Source organism: Vidua macroura, chromosome 16 (assembly GCF_024509145.1).
Source record: "Vidua macroura isolate BioBank_ID:100142 chromosome 16, ASM2450914v1, whole genome shotgun sequence".
In the NCBI taxonomy this organism is placed as follows: domain Eukaryota; kingdom Metazoa; phylum Chordata; class Aves; order Passeriformes; family Viduidae; genus Vidua; species Vidua macroura.
The window spans coordinates 2,443,689-2,461,470 of NC_071586.1; the positions used below are offsets into that span (position 1 = coordinate 2,443,689).

General features: G+C 59.3%; 1 protein-coding gene across 1 annotated transcript; it reads right to left on the minus strand.

Annotated features, from left to right (window-relative positions):
- Positions 1 to 546: 546 nt before the first annotated feature.
- Positions 547 to 17,448, minus strand: NLRC3 (NLR family CARD domain containing 3). The gene is made up of 18 exons (XM_053992347.1): positions 16,964 to 17,448; positions 11,028 to 11,218; positions 8,208 to 9,951; positions 7,572 to 7,658; positions 6,813 to 6,896; positions 6,477 to 6,560; positions 5,922 to 6,005; positions 5,730 to 5,813; positions 5,228 to 5,311; positions 4,441 to 4,524; positions 3,924 to 4,007; positions 3,740 to 3,823; positions 3,399 to 3,482; positions 2,672 to 2,755; positions 2,480 to 2,563; positions 2,195 to 2,278; positions 1,933 to 2,016; positions 547 to 1,476 (listed from the first exon to the last, which is right to left on the minus strand). Exons 1-18 carry the CDS (start codon positions 17,446 to 17,448, stop codon positions 1,386 to 1,388), a joined length of 3,690 nt encoding a protein of 1,229 aa, XP_053848322.1. The 3' UTR covers positions 547 to 1,385.
- Positions 17,449 to 17,782: the final 334 nt, after the last annotated feature.

Here is a 17,782-nt window from a genome sequence, read left to right on the forward strand (position 1 = left end):
GAGTCACGGTTTTCTATTTCCTGTACTGTAGGCCCAGATGGAAAAGTGACTCCACACCTGGTGTGCACATAGGCAGAGCCTCTCTGTCCAGGCAGCAGTGCCACCTAGCCTCCAGCACGGCCAGCAGGCATTTGGCAAAGCCACTGCTGGTGTTGCAGCTGCTCGTGCCAGGCAGCAGCAGCAGCACCTGTGCCAGTGAACTGAGCTTTCAGCCCAGGGCAGTGCAGCACAGCCCATCCCAAATGTCCTGCAGTGCAAGAGCAAGGCTGCACGAGGCATCTTCTCATCCAGGAACTAATTTATTCCCAAGCATTTACATCTCCAGAGCTCAGCCCAGTGTTTCTGGGATCAGCCCCCAGGTCTCTGCTGCAGCTACTGGCTGCCCTGAGTGTGGCAGCGTGTCCTGGGTGGGCTGGGGACAGGGGACAGTGGCTTCAGGGGGCTCCAAGGGTTCACAGTTTGGCTGCTGGGTCACCTGCAGAGCTGGCACCTCTGGAGAGCCACTGGGTCTCTGTGACACACACAGAGGCACCACCTTAGCTCTCCTAGGCAAAAGGTGACCCGCTAGGGACAGACCCTGCAGCTGGGACATCAGGAAGTTGTATCCCAAGGTCACAGAACACCAGTGACAGCAGCAGGAGATCCAAGAGCTCCAGCCTGAAGCTGAGAGGCAGAAGTTTGAGCTGAGGCAGTCCTGGTGTAGCACCACGATGTACTGGAGACATCCCACCCTCGGGCAGTGCAGTTCCTCTTATATTCCCCTTTTACTCCTCCATTTTCCTGAGGACTCCTTCTTTCCCAAGGTCTTTCTAGATGGTTCCACTCCTATGCCTTGGGTTACCTCTCTCCGATAGAGAACACTCCAGCTGTGTCTGGCCAGCACCAACCTGTCACTGAGGGCACAGTACCAGCCAGGACCTGCTGGAAGTGCCCAGGTCCACAGCATCACTGCCATCTGAGCAAGGCAGCAGCAAATCTCTCATGTCATCTGCGATTTCAAGGGCAGCCTGCTGGACTGGGCTGTTTTTAGCCAGGGGTGACAAAGCACATGAGGAGTTGCTGCCACCAGCAGGTAAATCCCCCACAAAAATAAGGTCTGGCATGTGGCATCTGCCCCTCCTCACTCCTTTTTGCATTTCCCCCATTCCCTGAAGCTCCCCCAGGGCCTGGATGAACACAGACATGGGCACACACATCCCTCAGCTTTCAACGCGAGTCTTGACCCTCCTGCACTCCTGATCCGACACCCTCGTTCTTCCTGGGCCGTGCCAGGAGCTCAGGACCTTTCCTTGCCCCAGTTCTCGTCCCTGAGATGGGCACCAAGGAGCTCCTGCAGTCACCCAGGCCAGGGGGACCCCGGGTCCCCTCGCTGCAGCCAGGGCCCCTCACACGTCCACGACGCAGTCGGGCGAGTTGCTCCGGATGGCGTCCGAGATCATCTTGGCTCCCGACTGCCCGATGCGGTTCCCCTGCAGGCTGGGAGGGACAGAGGGCTCAGGCTGGGGCACGAGGCAGAGCAGGGTCCTTGGTGGGCACAGGAGATGCTGCCCAGCTTTGCACCAGCAGCCAGCAGCACCTGTGCCCACCCCACTCCATGCAGGACCCTGCTCAAGAGCCCTGAGAGCCCTGAGGCAGCCAAGCGAGGAGCTGGAGACAGCCCTGGACAGCTGGAGAGGCTGAGCCACTTCTCCCCTGGTTTTGGAGAGTATTTGTCTTTTGAGGTGGTTCTTTGGCCCAGAGGCATCCCTGGAGGGGAGCTGAGGGGTCTGGAGCTGTGTGGGGGTAGTGGCTGCCACGCTGGGAGGAGCACGGGATGCCCCTGCCCTGTGGGGCAGCCAGGAATGGGCAGGGCTGGCAGTGGGGAAGGTCCCTGGATGGTTCCCACAGTCTCCCCCATCCCTGCCTTTCCCACCCACTGCTGCAGCCACTTACTTGACATAGGTGAGGCCGTGGTTGCCCTTGAGGGCCGTGGCGATGCAGATGGCTCCGTCCATGCCCAGGGAGTTTTCCTGCAGGCTGTGGGAGGCAGGAGGGTCAGACAGCACCAGCACATGTGGCCACCCAGTGCATGCGCTGGGCATTGGGAAGAGCCACCTGCTCAGGGTTTGCCCTTCTGAGAACCACTGGCTTGGCCATCCCACTCCATTCCTCAGGGAATGTCTGGACAGGCTGTTCCTGGGGCTGGGACACTCACTTGAGCCAGCGCAGGCTGCGGTTGACCTTCAGCGCGTTGGCCACGGCCTTGGCCCCCGCCGGGCCCAGGGAGTTTCCCCGCAGGCTGCAAACAAAGGAGCAGTGAGGCAGGACAGCCCCAAACGGGAGGAGGGGGAGAAGTGACCGCACCCAGCGAGCCCAGGGACAGGTCTGGGACATCACCACGCCAGGGCAGGAGCGGTGCCGAGCCAAGGGCCAGGCTCTCAGACACCCCAGGGATCAGTGGCACAGCCGTGGGCACTTGGTGGCCCCACGGAGCACTTACTCCAGGATCTGCAGGCTCTTGTTGACCATCAAGGCTTCTGCCAGGGCTTGGGCACCGGCCGCGCCAACTGAAGCCACTTGCAGGCTGCAAGGGAACGGGGACCCTTCAGCACCAGTCCTGAGGTGGCCATGGTGTGTTAATTAGGATAATTAGGCTGTGACAGCAGGGCCCTGCTGCAGCCTGGATACGCACTGGAGATCTGCCAGGGTGGTGTTGACCTTCAGTGCAGCGGAGAGGGCGGCCATGCCCTCGTCTCCGATGGCGTTCTCCTGCAGGCTGCGACAGAAGGGCTGTGTGTGCCCGTGGCCTGGCAACCAGGGGCAGGGACAGGGCCAGCACAGGGCCCAGCATTCCCAAATGGCTTGGGAGAGCTCCTGGGCCAAAAGGCATTTAGAGCATCCCCAGCCAGGGACAGCAATGGGGACACAGGAGATTTCCAGTGCCTAAAGGGACTCCAGGAGAGCTGGAGAGGGACTTGGGACAAGGGTTTGCAGAGATTCATTCTAAGATGTGGCTGAATGAATATTGTCCCAAAGGGAAAAAGATAAAGATGGAGAGAAGTTCCTCACAGCTGGAGGAGGGACCAAAGCTGCTTTCAGCATCTCAGAGCACTTGTGGAAACAACCAGGCACAAGGACAAGGGGTTGCAGCACAAGAGGGAATGGTTTCCCACTGCCAGAGGGCAGGGATAGATGGGATACTGGGAAGAATGAGGTGGGCAGACCCTGGCACAGGGTGCCCAGAGCAGCTGTGGCTGCCCCTGGATCCCTGGCAGTGCCCAAGGCCAGGCTGGACACTGGGGCTTGGAGCAGCCTGGGACAGTGGAGGTTGTCCCTGCCCATGGCAGGGGTGGCACTGGATGAGCTTTAAGGGCCCTACCAGTAGGGCCCAGCACCCATCCACCCGTGTCCCCACTTACTCGAGGCTGGCCAGGCTGCTGTTGGACTGTAGTGCTTGTGCCAGGGCCGTGGCTGCCTTGGCCTGGATGAAGTTCCACTGCAAGCTGCAAACAGGAGAAAATGAGGTGAAGCTTTGGGCTGTGAGCGTGCCCTGACCCAGCCAGGCTCCACACCCGTCCACACCCATCCAGGGACGTGCAAGACCCGTGGGTCCATCCAGGATGTCACAGCACACCTCCCTTGGAGGGTGGCCCAAGGGGGGGCCATGTCACAGCGTGGAGGGGCTGAGGGCCAGGAGCAGTGTCCCTGCCCATGTCCATGCAAGGGCCCTCACAGCCAGGCAGGCCCAGGGGACACTCACTGCAGGGACGTGAGGGCCCGGTTCTCCCTGATGGCCAAGGCGATGGCCTTGCCCCCGTCATCGTACAGCAGGTTGGCCGCCAAGCTGGAGGGACAGAGGACTCAGGTCACACAGGAAAAGTTGAGGAGAGCTCCAGGGACAGCACGGGGTGGTCTGGGTGCTCTCCTGGGCCCATGGGACTTACTCCAGCTTCCTGAGGGTGCTGTTGCTCCGCAGGGCACGGGCGATGGCAGGGCCCCCCTCCTTGCTGATGGAGTTCTCCCGGAGGCTGGGGAAAGACACGGGGCTGGGGAGCAGCAGCCAAGGCAGGGCTGGATCAGCTGCTCCCCCAGGGCCCCCTTCGCCTCCTGCTCTGGGGCTGAGGCCACCAGCTGAGTAGAGCAGTTTGTCTGAGACCACCCCCCTCAGCTCCTGCAGCTCCATTCCCTGTGTTTCCTCTGGGCACTGGTGGCCCATCAGGGCTTTCTGCCAGCCTCCCATCCCTGCTGCCATCCTGTCATTCCAAGATGTGGCTGAATGAATATTGTCTCAAAGGGAGAAGGATAAAGACAGAAGTTCCTCACAGCTGGAGGAGGGACCAAAGCTGCTTTCAGCGTCTCAGAGCACTTGTGGAAACAACCAGGCACAAGCCCAGGCTGCTGAAAAGCTCCCAGGTCCCAGCAGCAGCTTTTGGCCAGGGTGGCTGCAGGACTGTCACTCACTTGAGGCTGAGGAGTCCCTTGTTGGAGCAGAGAGCTGCTGTCAGCGCCGTGACCCCTGCACTGCTGATGGAGTTGCTCTGGAGACTGAGACAAACAGGGAAGGTGTGAGGATGGGCCAGACTCGGCATCACAGCTGGGCTGCAGGGTCACGTTTGAGGTGGGGGAGCAAGGCAGAAGGACCAGCCCTGGCAGCGTCCAGGGCGGGATCAGCCGTTCCTGCTGAGCACAGCTGCACAGCCCCAGCAAGCAGAGGGGACAGGGTTTGCCAGCACTTTGGGACACCCTTGTCCCCACTGGTCACTGTGGCTGCTGGCTCAGCTGGGCACGCAGCTCCCATGGGTTTGGGATCCTTGTCACAGGGACACAGCCAGGCATAGCCACTCATCAGCAGGAGCCAGCAGCCCTCCTCTCCAGGGGCTGTTCCCATGGGGAGTGAAGGTGGCACCATTCCAGCCTGACTCTGCCAGGCCCCAGCCCATTACCTCCCTCCTTAGCCAATTCCCATCACTTTTGAGAGAGAGAACGCCCAAAGCTACTGATTTCCTCCAAGCCAGAATAAAAAGTCATCACTGGGTTTTAGGATTAATTCTGTCAGTGCCCCTTGGTGCAGCAGGGCCAACCTGGCTGCTGCTGGAGCTGCCACATCGTGTTCCAGCCTGAACATCCAGGGAATGTGGAGTGGGACAGACATGGGGAGGGGCTGAGGGCTTGAGGGGTGGCAGATTTTGCTGGAAGGAGGAGGCTGAGCTCTGTTGTCAAGGAGTCCAGGCACGGAGGGGGAACTTACTCAAGGCTTTGCAGGCTGTGGTTCACCCTCAGAGCCTCGGCCAAGGCAATGGAGCCGTCGTCTCCCACCGAGTTGCTTGAGAGTCTGAGACAGAAGAGGAAGCTTGGAACTGCCAGCAAGGGATTCACCTCCCCCAGGCCCTTCCTGCTGCAGCAACGAGCATGAGCTCGCTGCCACCTCGTTTCCCACCTACGTACACCTCTGTATTGTGGCTGGTTTGAGCTGGAATAGCTTTTAATGTTTCCTCAGGGCCTGGAGCTCCCCTGCTTCCCTCTCCCAGAGGGGAGACAGCTTCTCCTTTCTTTGTGTGGCTCCCTGCATCCCTGGAGGTACAGAGAGCATCTCCACAGGGCTGCTCCAAAGGCCCTGCTCTCTCTATCCTGCAGAGCCAGCAGTGTCCCTCCTGCCTGTCACATGGGCTGCCCCTTTCCTGCCACTCCTGCCCACAGATCCCAGGAGATGTGGCTGGCACTGCCATCCCTCCACCTCATGCCGTGCTCACATCAGCTCCCTCAGGCTGCAGTTCTGCTTCAGCGCCTCCGCGATTTTCCGGGCACCCTGGGCTCCGATGGCGTTTTTCTGCAGGCTGCAAAAGCCAGGAAGGCACCTGTGAATGGCAGGTGCCACGTCCCCATCGGTGGCACCCACCCTGCTGGGTGGCTGGAGGAGGGGACACCACGTCCGGGTCACTCACTGCAGGGTCACCAGCGTGGGGTTGGTCAGCAGGGCCTCGGCCAGGAAGGTGGCCCCGTCCTCCTTGATGGAGTTGTGCTGGAGGCTGTGGGACACAGCAGTGAAGCCATGCGTGGATGCTCCCACAGCAGGGCCAGGGGCTGTGCAGGGCTGTAGGGCAGTGGCCACCTGCCCTGGGGTTTACTAGCCCTTGTCCCTGGCTTGAGAAAGGGGTCTGGCCCCCAAGCATCCCTGACCAAGAGTCTCCTTCCCTCCTCTCCCATGGGATATTCCTTCTTCCATCAAACAGCACCCTGGGAGCTCGACCTGGACCACAACCCCAACCCCTCCCTCCACTCCCCAAGAGGCAGGAGAATCCCAGCTTTGTGGCCCAGGGCTGCCCCAGTCCCTGGGTCTGTGCCCACTGCACTCGTGTTCACTGCCCAGCACAACTGACCAGGGTATGCCCAGGCTGACCCCACGGGCTGGCCCTTGGAGCTTGGGAAAACCCCAGTGGGACAGAAGAGGGACAGAAAGGGGCCTGCCCTGGGGATCTGCTCCAGAGGTTGAGACTTACTTCAGGGAGAGCAGGATTTGGTTTTTTTTCAGGGCATCAGCCAGGGCTTTGGCTCCGGTGGGGCCGATGGAGTTGCTCCGCAGGCTGGGGCGGGACAGGCAGAAAAGCCAAGGTTAGCAAAGCCAGACTGGCACAGGCCCAGTTTAAGCCAGATGCCTCCACATGGCACTGCTGAGGTGGGACATCAGGCCAGCAGCTCGTGGTGGTGGCTTTAGGGGCTGGAGACCTTCCCCAGCTCAGTCAGGCCGGGTGGGATCCAGCCCCGCCGTGGGCAGGGATTGATTCCCAGAGGGAATGTGGGCACCACGGGAGCTGGGCAAGGGGGGGAACACTTACTCCAGCACCATCAGGCTCCTGTTCACCAGCAGAGACCTGGCCAGAGCTTTGGCTCCCTTTTTGCTGATCTGATTTTCTGCCAAGCTGCCCAGAAAAATGAAAATTGGGTGTTTTTCCAGAGGAGAAAGAGACTGGCACAGACCCTGGCATGTCCCAGGACGCAGCTGGGATGGGTGAGCAGAGAAAAGCCATGGGGAGCATTTGGTTCATGGTACAACCAAAATGATGATGTTCTTCTGGTGTGGACACCAGGCAGGGACTGCAAGGACACCATTTCTGGACATAAAATTCATTTGTGTCCTATAAAGGAGCTCAGATGGCAGCATGGGGAACTCTGTGCAGCCTTGAGGAAGAGGAGGAAGTGGGAATCCATCTGTCTGGGATGAGGCACCTCCCTGCTGGGGGTCAGGAGCCTGTCCCCTACATGCAGCAGGTGTCCATGCAGAGCCTCGAGTGTCCAGCGATCTGCTGTGACCTTGGGAAGTGGTTTGTTAGGATAACCCAGGGGTTTATTGACTTTTTTTTAGGAACAGTGAGGAGGCAGCAGTTCCAGGAGACAACTTTGGGCAAGACAACTTTGTGGTAAGGTCACTATGCCTGGGTGCAGGGGATCGTGTGGGGCTGCCCTTGTCATTAGACACTCACTCTGGGGAGCCAGTGGGAGACACATTCCTGGGGGACCCTCACCCTGGTTTTGGGGTGCCCCCAGCTCCACATTGCATCCCCAGGACATCCCGTCTGCCCTGGGCCAGATCCTACCTGAGCCTCTGGATCTGGCAGTCCTTCCCACTCAGCACACTGCCCAGCAGCTCCATCACATCATCCTTAAACTGGTTATTGTCCAGCCTGCAGGAGACACAAGGAAAGAGCAAGAGCAAGGGTTTGGAGAACAAAGGATGATCCTCCCATGCCATCTGCCTGTCCCAGGTGGAGAAGCTCAAGGACACAGGCAGAGCTGACCCAGTGCCACCCCCAGGGCAGCTCTCTGCAGGTGGACAAGGTTTGGTGGACCCATTGTGAGTCCCACTGGGATTGTGAGTCACAGGGGAGAGAGAACTCATTGCAGCCTCCCGTACTCAGAACAGGGAACAGGTTTAAACTAAAAGAGGAGAGATTTAGATTAGAATTTACAATGAAATTCTTCCCTGTGAGAGTGAGGAGGCTCTGGCACAGGGTGCCCAGAGCAGCTGTGGCTGCCCCTGGATCCCTGGCAGTGTCCAAGGCCAGGCTGGACAGGGCCTGGAACAACCTGGGATAGTGGAAGTTGTCCCTGCCCAAGGCAGGGGGTGGAACTGGATGGGCTTTAAGTTCCCTTCCAGCCCAAACCAATCTGTGATTCCACAGTCACAGCCTGGCATCTCTCCTCAGTCCTGGTGCAATCCCACCAGGACTCACCTGAGGCTGTGGCAGAAGAGGAGCTGGGAGAGCAGGCTCTTACAGACATTGTAGGTGAGGCAGTTGGAGAGGTTCGTCTCCTCCAGGCAGACGTCAGAGACCTGCAGGAGATAAGCCAGGGCAGAGCAGTTCATGGGGGTGAGCATCCCGGCCAAGCTCCCGCTCCTCATGGCCTCCTCCACGGCCTTGGCGGTGTCCGTGTGCTGCATCTCGTGCAGGCAGCGCATGGCGTTGACGGCGCGCGAGGAGACGGCGTGCTCGGCGTTCAGGCAGCCCTGCAGGACGCCGATGGCCTGGCTCCTGAACCCGCCGTGCTCGTCCTTCGCCAGCAGCCACCCCGACAGCAGCTTGTTCACCTGCGGGGACAGGAGCCCCGAGAGGAAGCGGATGAAGACGTCCAGCTGCCTGTCCTCGGCCTGCAGCGCCCTCTGAACGGCGCTCCTGAAGTGGTTGAGGAAGCCCAGCTTGGGCCAGGACATGCCGCTCTCCGTGAAGAGGTCGAAGATGGCCCGCTTGGCCGCCGTGTAGTAATAAAGAGCTGCCAGGAACTCCTGGATGGTTAAGTGGGAGAAGTAGTAGGCTGTGGAGGCCTGCATGTCCTCCTTGAGCAGGAGGCGGGTGGAGAGGCAGCTGTGCAGCAGGGAGAGGTCGATGCCGTAGGCCTTCATGTCCTGCTCGTAGAACACATGTTTCCTCCGGAGCAGCCCGTAGAAGGCCAGCCTGCCCAGGCTGCCCACCAGCTTCTTGCTGGTGTTCACAGCCTGCTCAATCCTGAGGGCTTCTCTCGGCTTTTCCAGCCAGTCACCACTCAGAGCCATTTTAAAATAATAGGAGTAGATTTCTGACAGGGTCCTGGGGACCACGGTTGTTTCTTGGGATTGATCGCCGCTACGTTTTAGGAAATAAGCGATCGAGGAGCCAGAAATCCAGCAAAAACCAGGAATGGTGCACAGGACGTGGAGCGACCTGTTAGCCCTGATGTGCTGCAGGACTTGGCTGGACAGCTCTCTGTTGTCCAGGAACATCTGCTCCAAGAAGTCCTTCATCTCTGCAGCCCCAAACCCTCGGATTTCCGTCATGCGATCCACCAGCCCGCTGGGAATCTGCCTGGCCGCCGCCGGCCGCGACGTAACCCACACAGAGGCCTCCTGCAGCAGGTTTCCCCTTATAATGTTGGTGATCAGGTTGTCCACTTGGATCTCCTTTTTGGGATCGGTGCAAACCACTGCGTTGGAAAAATCCAAGGGGGTCTTGAACTCATCCAGGCCGTCAAGGATGAGCAGGGTGCGGGCGGCTCCGGCCGAGATGCAGCCGGGCTCGGTGGTGTGGGGGAAGGCCAAGCAGACAAGGCGCTCAGCAGAGAGCTTCTCGTAGGTGTTGAGCTCCCGGAAGGTGAGGGGCAGCACAAACATGATGTCCCTGTTGATCTCCCCCTTTGCCCAGCTGCAGACAAACAGCTTCACCAGAGTGCTCTTGCCGATCCCGGCCACGCCGATGGTGACAGAGATCCGAGGGGGGATGCTGACTTTGGAGAGAGGCAGGAACAGCTTCTCCAGGGGGATGCTCTTGGAGACGCTTGGCAGGCCTTTGGTGGTCTCAACCTGCAGGATGTCGTGCTCCTTCTCCTGGATGTCGGTCAGGCCTTCCACCAGCAGCAGGTTGGTGAGGCGCTGCAGGGCTCCTGTCTCCAGGCCATTCCCACAGGAGCTCTGGAGACTCTCCAGGTGCTTCTGCACCATGGGTTCTGCACAGAGAAATTAAACAAGGGTGAGGAGGAAGAGGAGGAACCACAAAGGCAAATAACAGAAGCTGCTTCACTTTTCTGCCATTCCCATGCAGAGGGAAACCTCATGGAGCCCTTACATCCTGGTGGGAAAGGATGGTGGGCAGGGCTCAGAGGGCACCAATGGGCCTAAAGGGCCCTGATCAGCCTCACAGTCAGTCCAGGAGCCCATTTAAGCTCAGCCCTGAGCCTTCAGCCTCAGCTGAAGATATGTTGTAGGAGCTGTTGTATGTGCATCACTCTGCCCTTGCCTGGTGGCCACTGGACTGTGTCTGAACCTGGTTGTCCTTCTGGGCCTGACCCTGACCTCTCGACTGACTTCCCAACTTGACTTCATTCCTGCCTCATTGCCATGGACTCTCTGATGAACGGGACTCTTGGCTGAACCTGGTGGCCACCTCTGCACCTGTCCTGCTCACCTGGCTCAGGTATCACAGTGAAATTAAACCTCCAGTAAAGGCTGGGCAAGCAGGGGATGATGGTGTGAGAGATTCGGAGCAGACACCAAGCTGGAGCCTTCCAGCCAGGAGGGAAACCAGGGAAAGCTCTCCTGGCAGGAGGGCTGCAGAGAGAGCCCGAAGTTGGGGCAGCCACCAGCGCGTGGGGTCAGGGTCAGCCGTCCTTTTCCTGTTCCCAGCCTGGCGCTGGGACTGGCTGGTGTCATCTGGACACTGAGGACATTAAAAACTCCTCAGCTGCCCAGAGAGGTGTGCAGAGGGCAGTGAGGGGCCGGCAGGAAGGTCCCTCAGACCTGGCAGAGAGCCTTTGTCACCCCTGGCTGTGTCCTTCCCCAGCAGAGTCCCTGGGCTGGCACCGTCACTTGCACAGGTGCCCCCGGCAGAGCTGCCAGCACCCCCAGCTCTGTGCACACCTCAGGGTGCTCCAGCAAGCACCGGGCCACGCGTGCAGCCCCCCTGGCCGGGCTGCCTACCATGGACAGCGACGTGGAGCTGCGAGCTGGAGGTCTCGATGGGGCTCTGCAGGGACTGGGAGGCGTGGCTGCCCTTGCCAGCCAGGACAGCCACCACAGCCCTCACCTGCTCGGGCAGGGGGCTCGCTGCCTGCACCCGGGCAGCCTCCTCGGCCGTCAGGAGCTCCAGCCTGCGCAGGTGGGAGATGATGTCCTCCAGGAACTGCGGGGAGACGGCCCTTGCCAGCTGCCTGTGGCACCGGTTGATCCAGGCCCCTGTGGGACAGGACAGAGGGACAGGTGTGTCCTGGGCCAGCCCTGGCAATGTGGGTGACAGGAAAAGGCAGCAGTGCAGAATTGCCCCTGACTCTGAAGGGAGCAGGGGTGAGCTGGAGCCCTCCAGAGTGCCCTGCCTAAGCCCTCCTTGCCATCCCAAAGCCCTGGCAGGAGGCTTTGCTAGGAGCTGCTAGGTCAGGGCAGCAGCTACTGAAATCGGAGCCAAAGAGACTCAAGAACACTGTCATGAAATGATGTTTTCTCCTGGGATCCAAACCCATGCAGGGAAAAAAGTCTGAGCAAGATCATTTCTCTCCAGAGCCAGCCCTTCCCCCGGTGCCAGTGCAGCACTGCCTTGGATCTGCTCGCACCTTGGTGCCCCACCTCATCCCATTTCTGACCCCAGAACGCCCCCAAGGTGACAGATCTGCCCAGCCACCACTCACCTTCCATCAGAGGCCTCCTGTGACATGGGTGGTCCCTGGGCGAGGAGCGCTGTGGTGGCAGCAGAGTCCCATGGGCCACCCCGTGTCCCCTGGCCAGCTCACAGCCCCTCCCGGGGCTCCTCAGCCCCTGTCCATGTCCCTGGTGGAAGAAGAGGAGAAGCATGAGGAGCAGTGTGGGAGGGAGCCCACGCTGAGCTGTTGTGCTGGCTGTGCTTGAGCCAGGGGTTCATTCAGCAGCTTTTGGCTGAGACAGAGTCCCCTGCACTGGCAGGGGCACGGCTGGGCCCTCCAGCTTGGCCCAGACCTCAAGTGCCACACACTTGGTGCCTTCACCACCACCACTTGCAGCACGACCTTCCTCAAGCACAATGGTGCAGGAACTGCCCTGACAGTGCCCCTGTGCCCTCTGTGGGTCACCTGGGGAGCACCCGAGTGTCACCACTGTCACCAGGGCTGGGAACTGCTTGTACATTCTCTGTCTTGTGACGGAAGTTGTGGGGCAGCAGGCAGAGTGATGAAGGGCCTGCTTTGGTTTCAAACCCACCTTGGCCCCATCCAGAGCCTCTGTCAGGGCTTGCTGAGCGGGGCCAGCACCACATCCTGTTGCAGAGCTCTGAGGATGCTCTGAATCATCACCCAGAGCAGGAGCATCTACCTGCTCCCTCCCCCTCAGCTGCTGCCAAACCACGCTGAGGCTTTGCTGTTTATTTTTAAGTGTATCTGCTCAGAGTCCTGCTGCTCTTCAGCAGGGGCAGAGAGGGAAATATCTCCATGCCTGAGAGTGCTCCCAGCTCCACCTGTGTTAGAGGCACTGTGCTGTGGCCTCTCCACCAGCCCCAAAGTCGTCTCCAGGCACTGGCCACGTGCAGATGGGAACTCCTGAGCCCCAGGGGATGTCTGATCACAGGAGCAATGCGCACACAGTGTCTCAAGGCCTGTGTCCTGGCATCTTTCCTCCCCTCCACGTGCCCTACAGGATGTTCTGGATCCATGTGAACATGGATCCCTGCTGGGATCTGCAATGGGTCCCTGCCCACAGACTTTGTCAAGCCCACCCCTGAGGGGACATGGGCACTGTGGGGGCTTTGATGCAGCCTCACCAACAGGTACAGGTAACACTCCTTTCTTTGGTCAAACCTCTTCTAGGGAGAAAGCATACATGTAGCTGGACCAGGAAAACATGGCAGAGTTTCTGGTCCATGGTGCAAGGCCAAGGTGCTTGGAACTCCTGTTCATCCTCCCTCCCAGGGATCCATGCTGGGGTTTGTTTCTCCCACCAGAAGCACAAGACTGCAGGAGGGACCTGACAGTGTCCCCAGGGCTGGGTCCCTCACAGACCTGGATCTCCCACAGAGCCAAGTGGCATGTCCCACAGAGTGGGTAAGTGACAGAAGGTGCTGGGTGACACGGCACCAGCCCAGCCCCACCTGCCCAGGTGATTCCTGACAAGCCCTTGCAGGGCTGGGAGGTGCTGTTGGAGCAGGGTCTGAGCCCACTGCCTTTCCCTTCAGGATGGAAGCCTGGCCTGAGCCCTTGGTGCCACTGGTGCCCTGGGCAGTGACGGTGATCCCACAGCAAAGCCCTTTTCTCCATACTGGGAGCAGCAGCAGCTCCTCCTCATCGCTCCCCAGGCAGTGGCCTGGTCAGTGAAGACACCATCAGGAGCTCAGCGAGCAATTCTCAGTGAAATGTTCACCCTTTGATCTGTTCTTGTCTCTGACTGGCCTGGGAAGTTCAATTAGGCCTTTGCAGTCCCCAGGTCTGTCTCTGATCTTTGCTGCACAGCCAGAATGAAAGGGGGTTTTGCTGCAGGTGTTCCCTGCAGCCCTGCCTCTGAAACCAGGCCCTTTGATGGGGGAAACCTGCTCCAACACCAGAAAGTGTTTGATGCTGTCCTCTGGTGCTCCTTCCAAAACCAGCAGCGTGGGCCAGCTCGTGCAGAGGCACCTCAGCAGGAGAATAAACAGCAGAAGGAATAATGCAGGGAGGGGCTCCGATTTTTTTCTGGTTCCAGTAGCTTCAGGAGCACACGGGGCTGCTGGAGGCTGTGTCCTGAGGGCTGGAGGGAGTCACCAGCTCTCACAAGAGCTGTCTGAAGGGTAAGGACCAGCCAAAGCCAAGCTCCAGAGCCCCTGCAGACACCCAGGTGTGTCCAGGATGGGACCCAGCTGTTTCCAGGGCTGCTGGCCATGAGCCCTGCATTGGATCCATCCTGCACATCCTGGGTGTGCAGCTTTGCCTGGCCAGGGTCCAGCAGGGACAATGTCCCACTGGCAGCCAGAGGAGCAGGGATACAGGTTTGTGTCTGCCCTGCCTTGCCTGTGTCCCCAGGGAAACTGGGATAACGGGCTGGAGGATGGGAGGCTGCCCAGCCAAACTGGTCAATGGCAAAGCCCCAGGGAGGGAAATGGGCATTTTCTTGGTAAGAATTTGGCATTAACTTTTTTGGTTGTTTTTTTTTTTGGTTTTTTTTTTTTTTGTTTGTTTGTTTGTTTGTTTTTTTTTTTGTTTGTTTGTTTTTTTGCTTAGTGCAGTGCAAAGGTCCAGTCCAGGAGAAAATCCTTTCCTCTAAGGATGTTTAGACAACACTGATGTGCTCTTCCAGCAGCTCCAATCCACCTGGAACCAGCATCCCTACATCCCACCTGAGTGTCCCTGCCCAAAACCACCAGTGCTGGGAGCCACAGGACTGTGCTGGCAGGTCCCCACCACGTGCACAGCCAACCCTCTCCCAGGCAGCTGCTGTGGTTTCACTGTGTCCAGCCTGTTCCAGGATTCCTGGCACCCACCCCGGAGAACACAGGCCTGGATGTAGCTGCTCCTGCTCATCTCTGCCTCCAATTATGTACGAGCAGTACAACACAAGAGAGTCCAACACGACCAGAGCAGCGTCCAGGGAATCCAGGATGAAGGGACAGTCCTGAGGTGGCCACAGCAGGAAGCTGTCTGCAGTCAACAGGCATTTACTGCCTCCCTGACCTTCCTCCTGCCCCAGACAGATCCATCCCCTGTGCCTCAGGAATCTGCTGAGCACCTGGACCACGCCAGGCCAGGAGCTGTCCCAGCAGCACCAGGACTGCATCAGGTGATGCCCAGCAGCTGGAAATCGGTGTCTGTCCCCCTGCAGGGGCTCGTGGGCAGATTCACCAGCAGCGTGGGGAGGAGGGGGTGGTTGGCACCTCGGGTGGGACTGCCCAGCTCCCAGCAGAGCCCTGGGGACCCGACCTGCTGCCAGGGCTGGGCTGAGGGTGCTGAGGTTACACAGGCACCAAAGGGCTGGGCAAGAGCTCCTGGATGGCTGCAGGCACCCACAGACGGAAAACATCAGAAAATTGACTGATCTACAGTATTTGGATAAGGTTAAACGCTTTTTATACGAGCTAAAAATTGCATGGTCACACAGCACCTGCAGGAGGTGGGAGCTGCCCGCTCCAGCTCAGCTCCATGCCCCAGGCACGCAGAAACCTCAGCCTGGCCCTCTCCTTGTCCGTGTGCCACCACCGTGGGGTCTCCCCGTGCAGCCAGTCCCCCAGGGCTCTGCGGTTTGGGGTGAGGGCTCCGGGAGCTCAGCCCCGGCCCCGCCGGACCTTGGCGCCCCTGCCCGGCGTGCGCGGCTCCTCCCGCGGCTCTCGGGCTCCTTCGCCCGCTCACCTTCGGCGCTTTTTAGTTATTTCTCCTGCCACGTGTTCCCCCTGAGCTGATCCCACCTCGGAGGGCAGCGGAAACATTTCCCAGGCCAACAGCTCCAGCTGTTCCCCCCGAGCCGAGCGAATCCCGAAGCCAGGATGGAGGCTGCCACCTTTTGGCAGAATCGAAGAGACGTCACATCGTTAATTTCTGCTAATTAAACGATGCAATAAAATACCTTCTGCATTATTACTCAGTTATGAGGCTTGCAGACTGGCAAGTAACTCAGTTATCTAAGTTTACATATGACTTATATTTTCTGGTCTGGATTTAATGCCAGCAAAATTGATTGCCTAATGTATTTTATGTCGAATTTAATATCTTCCAGGTTTGAGTTTTGGATTTTTGTTTCCTTGAACCCCAACCCCAATAGCAGGGGTTAAATACGAGGTGAGGGGGCCATGAAGGGCCCCTGGGCTGGATGCCAGAAGTGCCAATCCTAAATCTCACCAGAAAAAAAGGAAAAATCGATCTATGGGTGATTTCAAACAGCTGAAAATGAAGCTAATTTTGGAGAGGAGGTCCCTTGCAGGGCACTGTTGCACCTCAGAAGCTGCAGAATGAAGGCTGATGCATTTCCTCAGCTGGCCGTGCCCTGAGGATGCTTTACCACAGCTGTGCAAACAGCTGATTGAAAAGCAGATCCTCCCAGCAAACACCTTCTGCCCTTCCTACCCACGGGATCTCAGGATACCAGCAGGAAAACTGGGCAGGAGCTGCTGCCAGCCCATCTCTGTGCCACCCGCAGCCGCAGGGATGCTGACAGATGTGGTACCCACCCAGCCTTCCTGGGCTGGCAGAGCACCCCAAAGAGCAGCTGCAAGTTCTCCAGAAAGAAATTTTTGTGCAACATGAACATCCCGAGTGGGAGGCGTCCCCTGGCTCCCAACAGTGCCTGTCTGGCTTTGGATAACTTTTCTTCCATGTGGTGGCCAAACCCTGAGGGAGGGGGATACCCCAGGGGGTGACAGCAGCCAGCCTGTGCTCCAGCAGGTCCTGTCCCCAGCAGCCCCATATTTATGGCTACACAGTGCCCACAAGTGCCTAAATAACAGCAGGGTTCAGTCTGATGCCCTGAGGCAGCCCAGGGTGCCCGAGCTCTGGGTGCAGGGCTGAGCTCCAGCCCCCCGACCTGCTCCTGGGACACCCCAGGGCCCTGCCCCACTCTTTGGTGCTGTTTTGCACCGTGCCGCAGGTGAGTGCATCAGTAATCTCTTCCTTTTCTGTTGATGGGACATCTTGGAGTTTATTTTGGATGGTTTGGAAGTTAATTAGTTCAGCAGATGACATTAAGGGGAGGAAAGCTGCCGCACAAGGCTTTGGGCAGGCAGGACAGCCTGGCTGTGGCTGCCTTCATGCCCCGGCAGGCAGAGCAGGCAAGGGGACAGGATTTGTGACATGTGCCATGTTCCCTGTGGGGTGCCACGCTCATATCCATCACTCCGGGCTCCACCCCCTCCTGCCAGCCGGATGGCCGTGCCGTGCCGTGCCGTGCCGTGCCAGGGATCTCTGCCCATCAGCTCCCGGCCCTGCCGCCTTGGCCCATTTCACGTGGCCATCGCAGCACGAGCTCTGCAGCAGCTTGTCCCCACGAGGGAGAGGCAAGTGACACCTGCCCTTCTCCCCTTCTCCCCACACCCCTCCAAGCCCCTACCTTGGCCTCGTGCCACCTTCCCCAGGTCGCCGTGTCAGCAGGGCGGTGGCGAGGGCATCCTCGTGGCCCGGGAGGGTGCAGCCCCTCCGCGTCCCGCTCAGCTCCTTATCCCCAGGGCTTTGCTTGCTCCTCCACGGATGCTCAAGTTGAAGGCAGAAGCCGCCCTTCCCGCTGGTGTGCCCTGATGGGACCTGGGGCGGGGCGATGCTCGGGCAGCACCTGGGCAAGGTAGGTCCGGGTTCCCCGGCCCTTTCCAGCCCGGTGGCTTTTGTCTCTTTCCGTTCTCTCCGCGCCCCTTCCTGCCCTGGGTCTCGCAGGTCTTCCTTCCTGTCAGCGCAGGGCTGGTGGCTATGCAAATCGCGGTGAGGGATCCGCCGAAACCCAGCGGCGCCCGAGCCCGGCAGCGGCGGCCGGGGCTGCCCCGCGGACCCTTCCCCCGCTGCGGCCGCTCTGTCCTGAAGGCCACAAACCCGCCCCAACAACATCCACGCTGCTGCGAATTCCCTCGGAGCAAAGCCATGCGCTCACCGCGGCCCGGGAGAGCCGAGGGGTTTTGCTGCACAGCCCCGCACTGGCCAGGAGCGCTGGGAATATCCCGTGGGAGAGGCTGCAGCAGCACTCTGCTCTTCGCTGGGTTGTGCAAAGAAATAATTCCATTATTACATTAAAATGGTGTTTGGAAAAAGTGGGATAAAAGGGTAGGAATAGACTCCCTTTCCTCCAAAGCCGTTCTCCTGCCCTTGCCAAATGCTTCCTGGAATTAGGATTTGTCTCCAAAGAGCTGGATCCCATCCCACCAAGGAGCCAGAGCTACCAGAG

Bases quoted from the DNA above. Each gene is read 5' to 3' on its own strand.
- NLRC3 (XM_053992347.1), bottom strand. From the start codon at position 17,448: ATGTTGTTGGGGCGGGTTTGTGGCCTTCAGGACAGAGCGGCCGCAGCG. The intron at 6,561-6,812 runs GTAAGTGTTCCC...GTCCCGCCCCAG, and splicing joins AGGAGCCTGATGGTGCTGGA to CCTGCGGAGCAACTCCATCG. The intron at 4,008-4,440 runs GTGAGTGACAGT...GTCTTTCCCCAG, and splicing joins AAGGGACTCCTCAGCCTCAA to CCTCCGGGAGAACTCCATCA.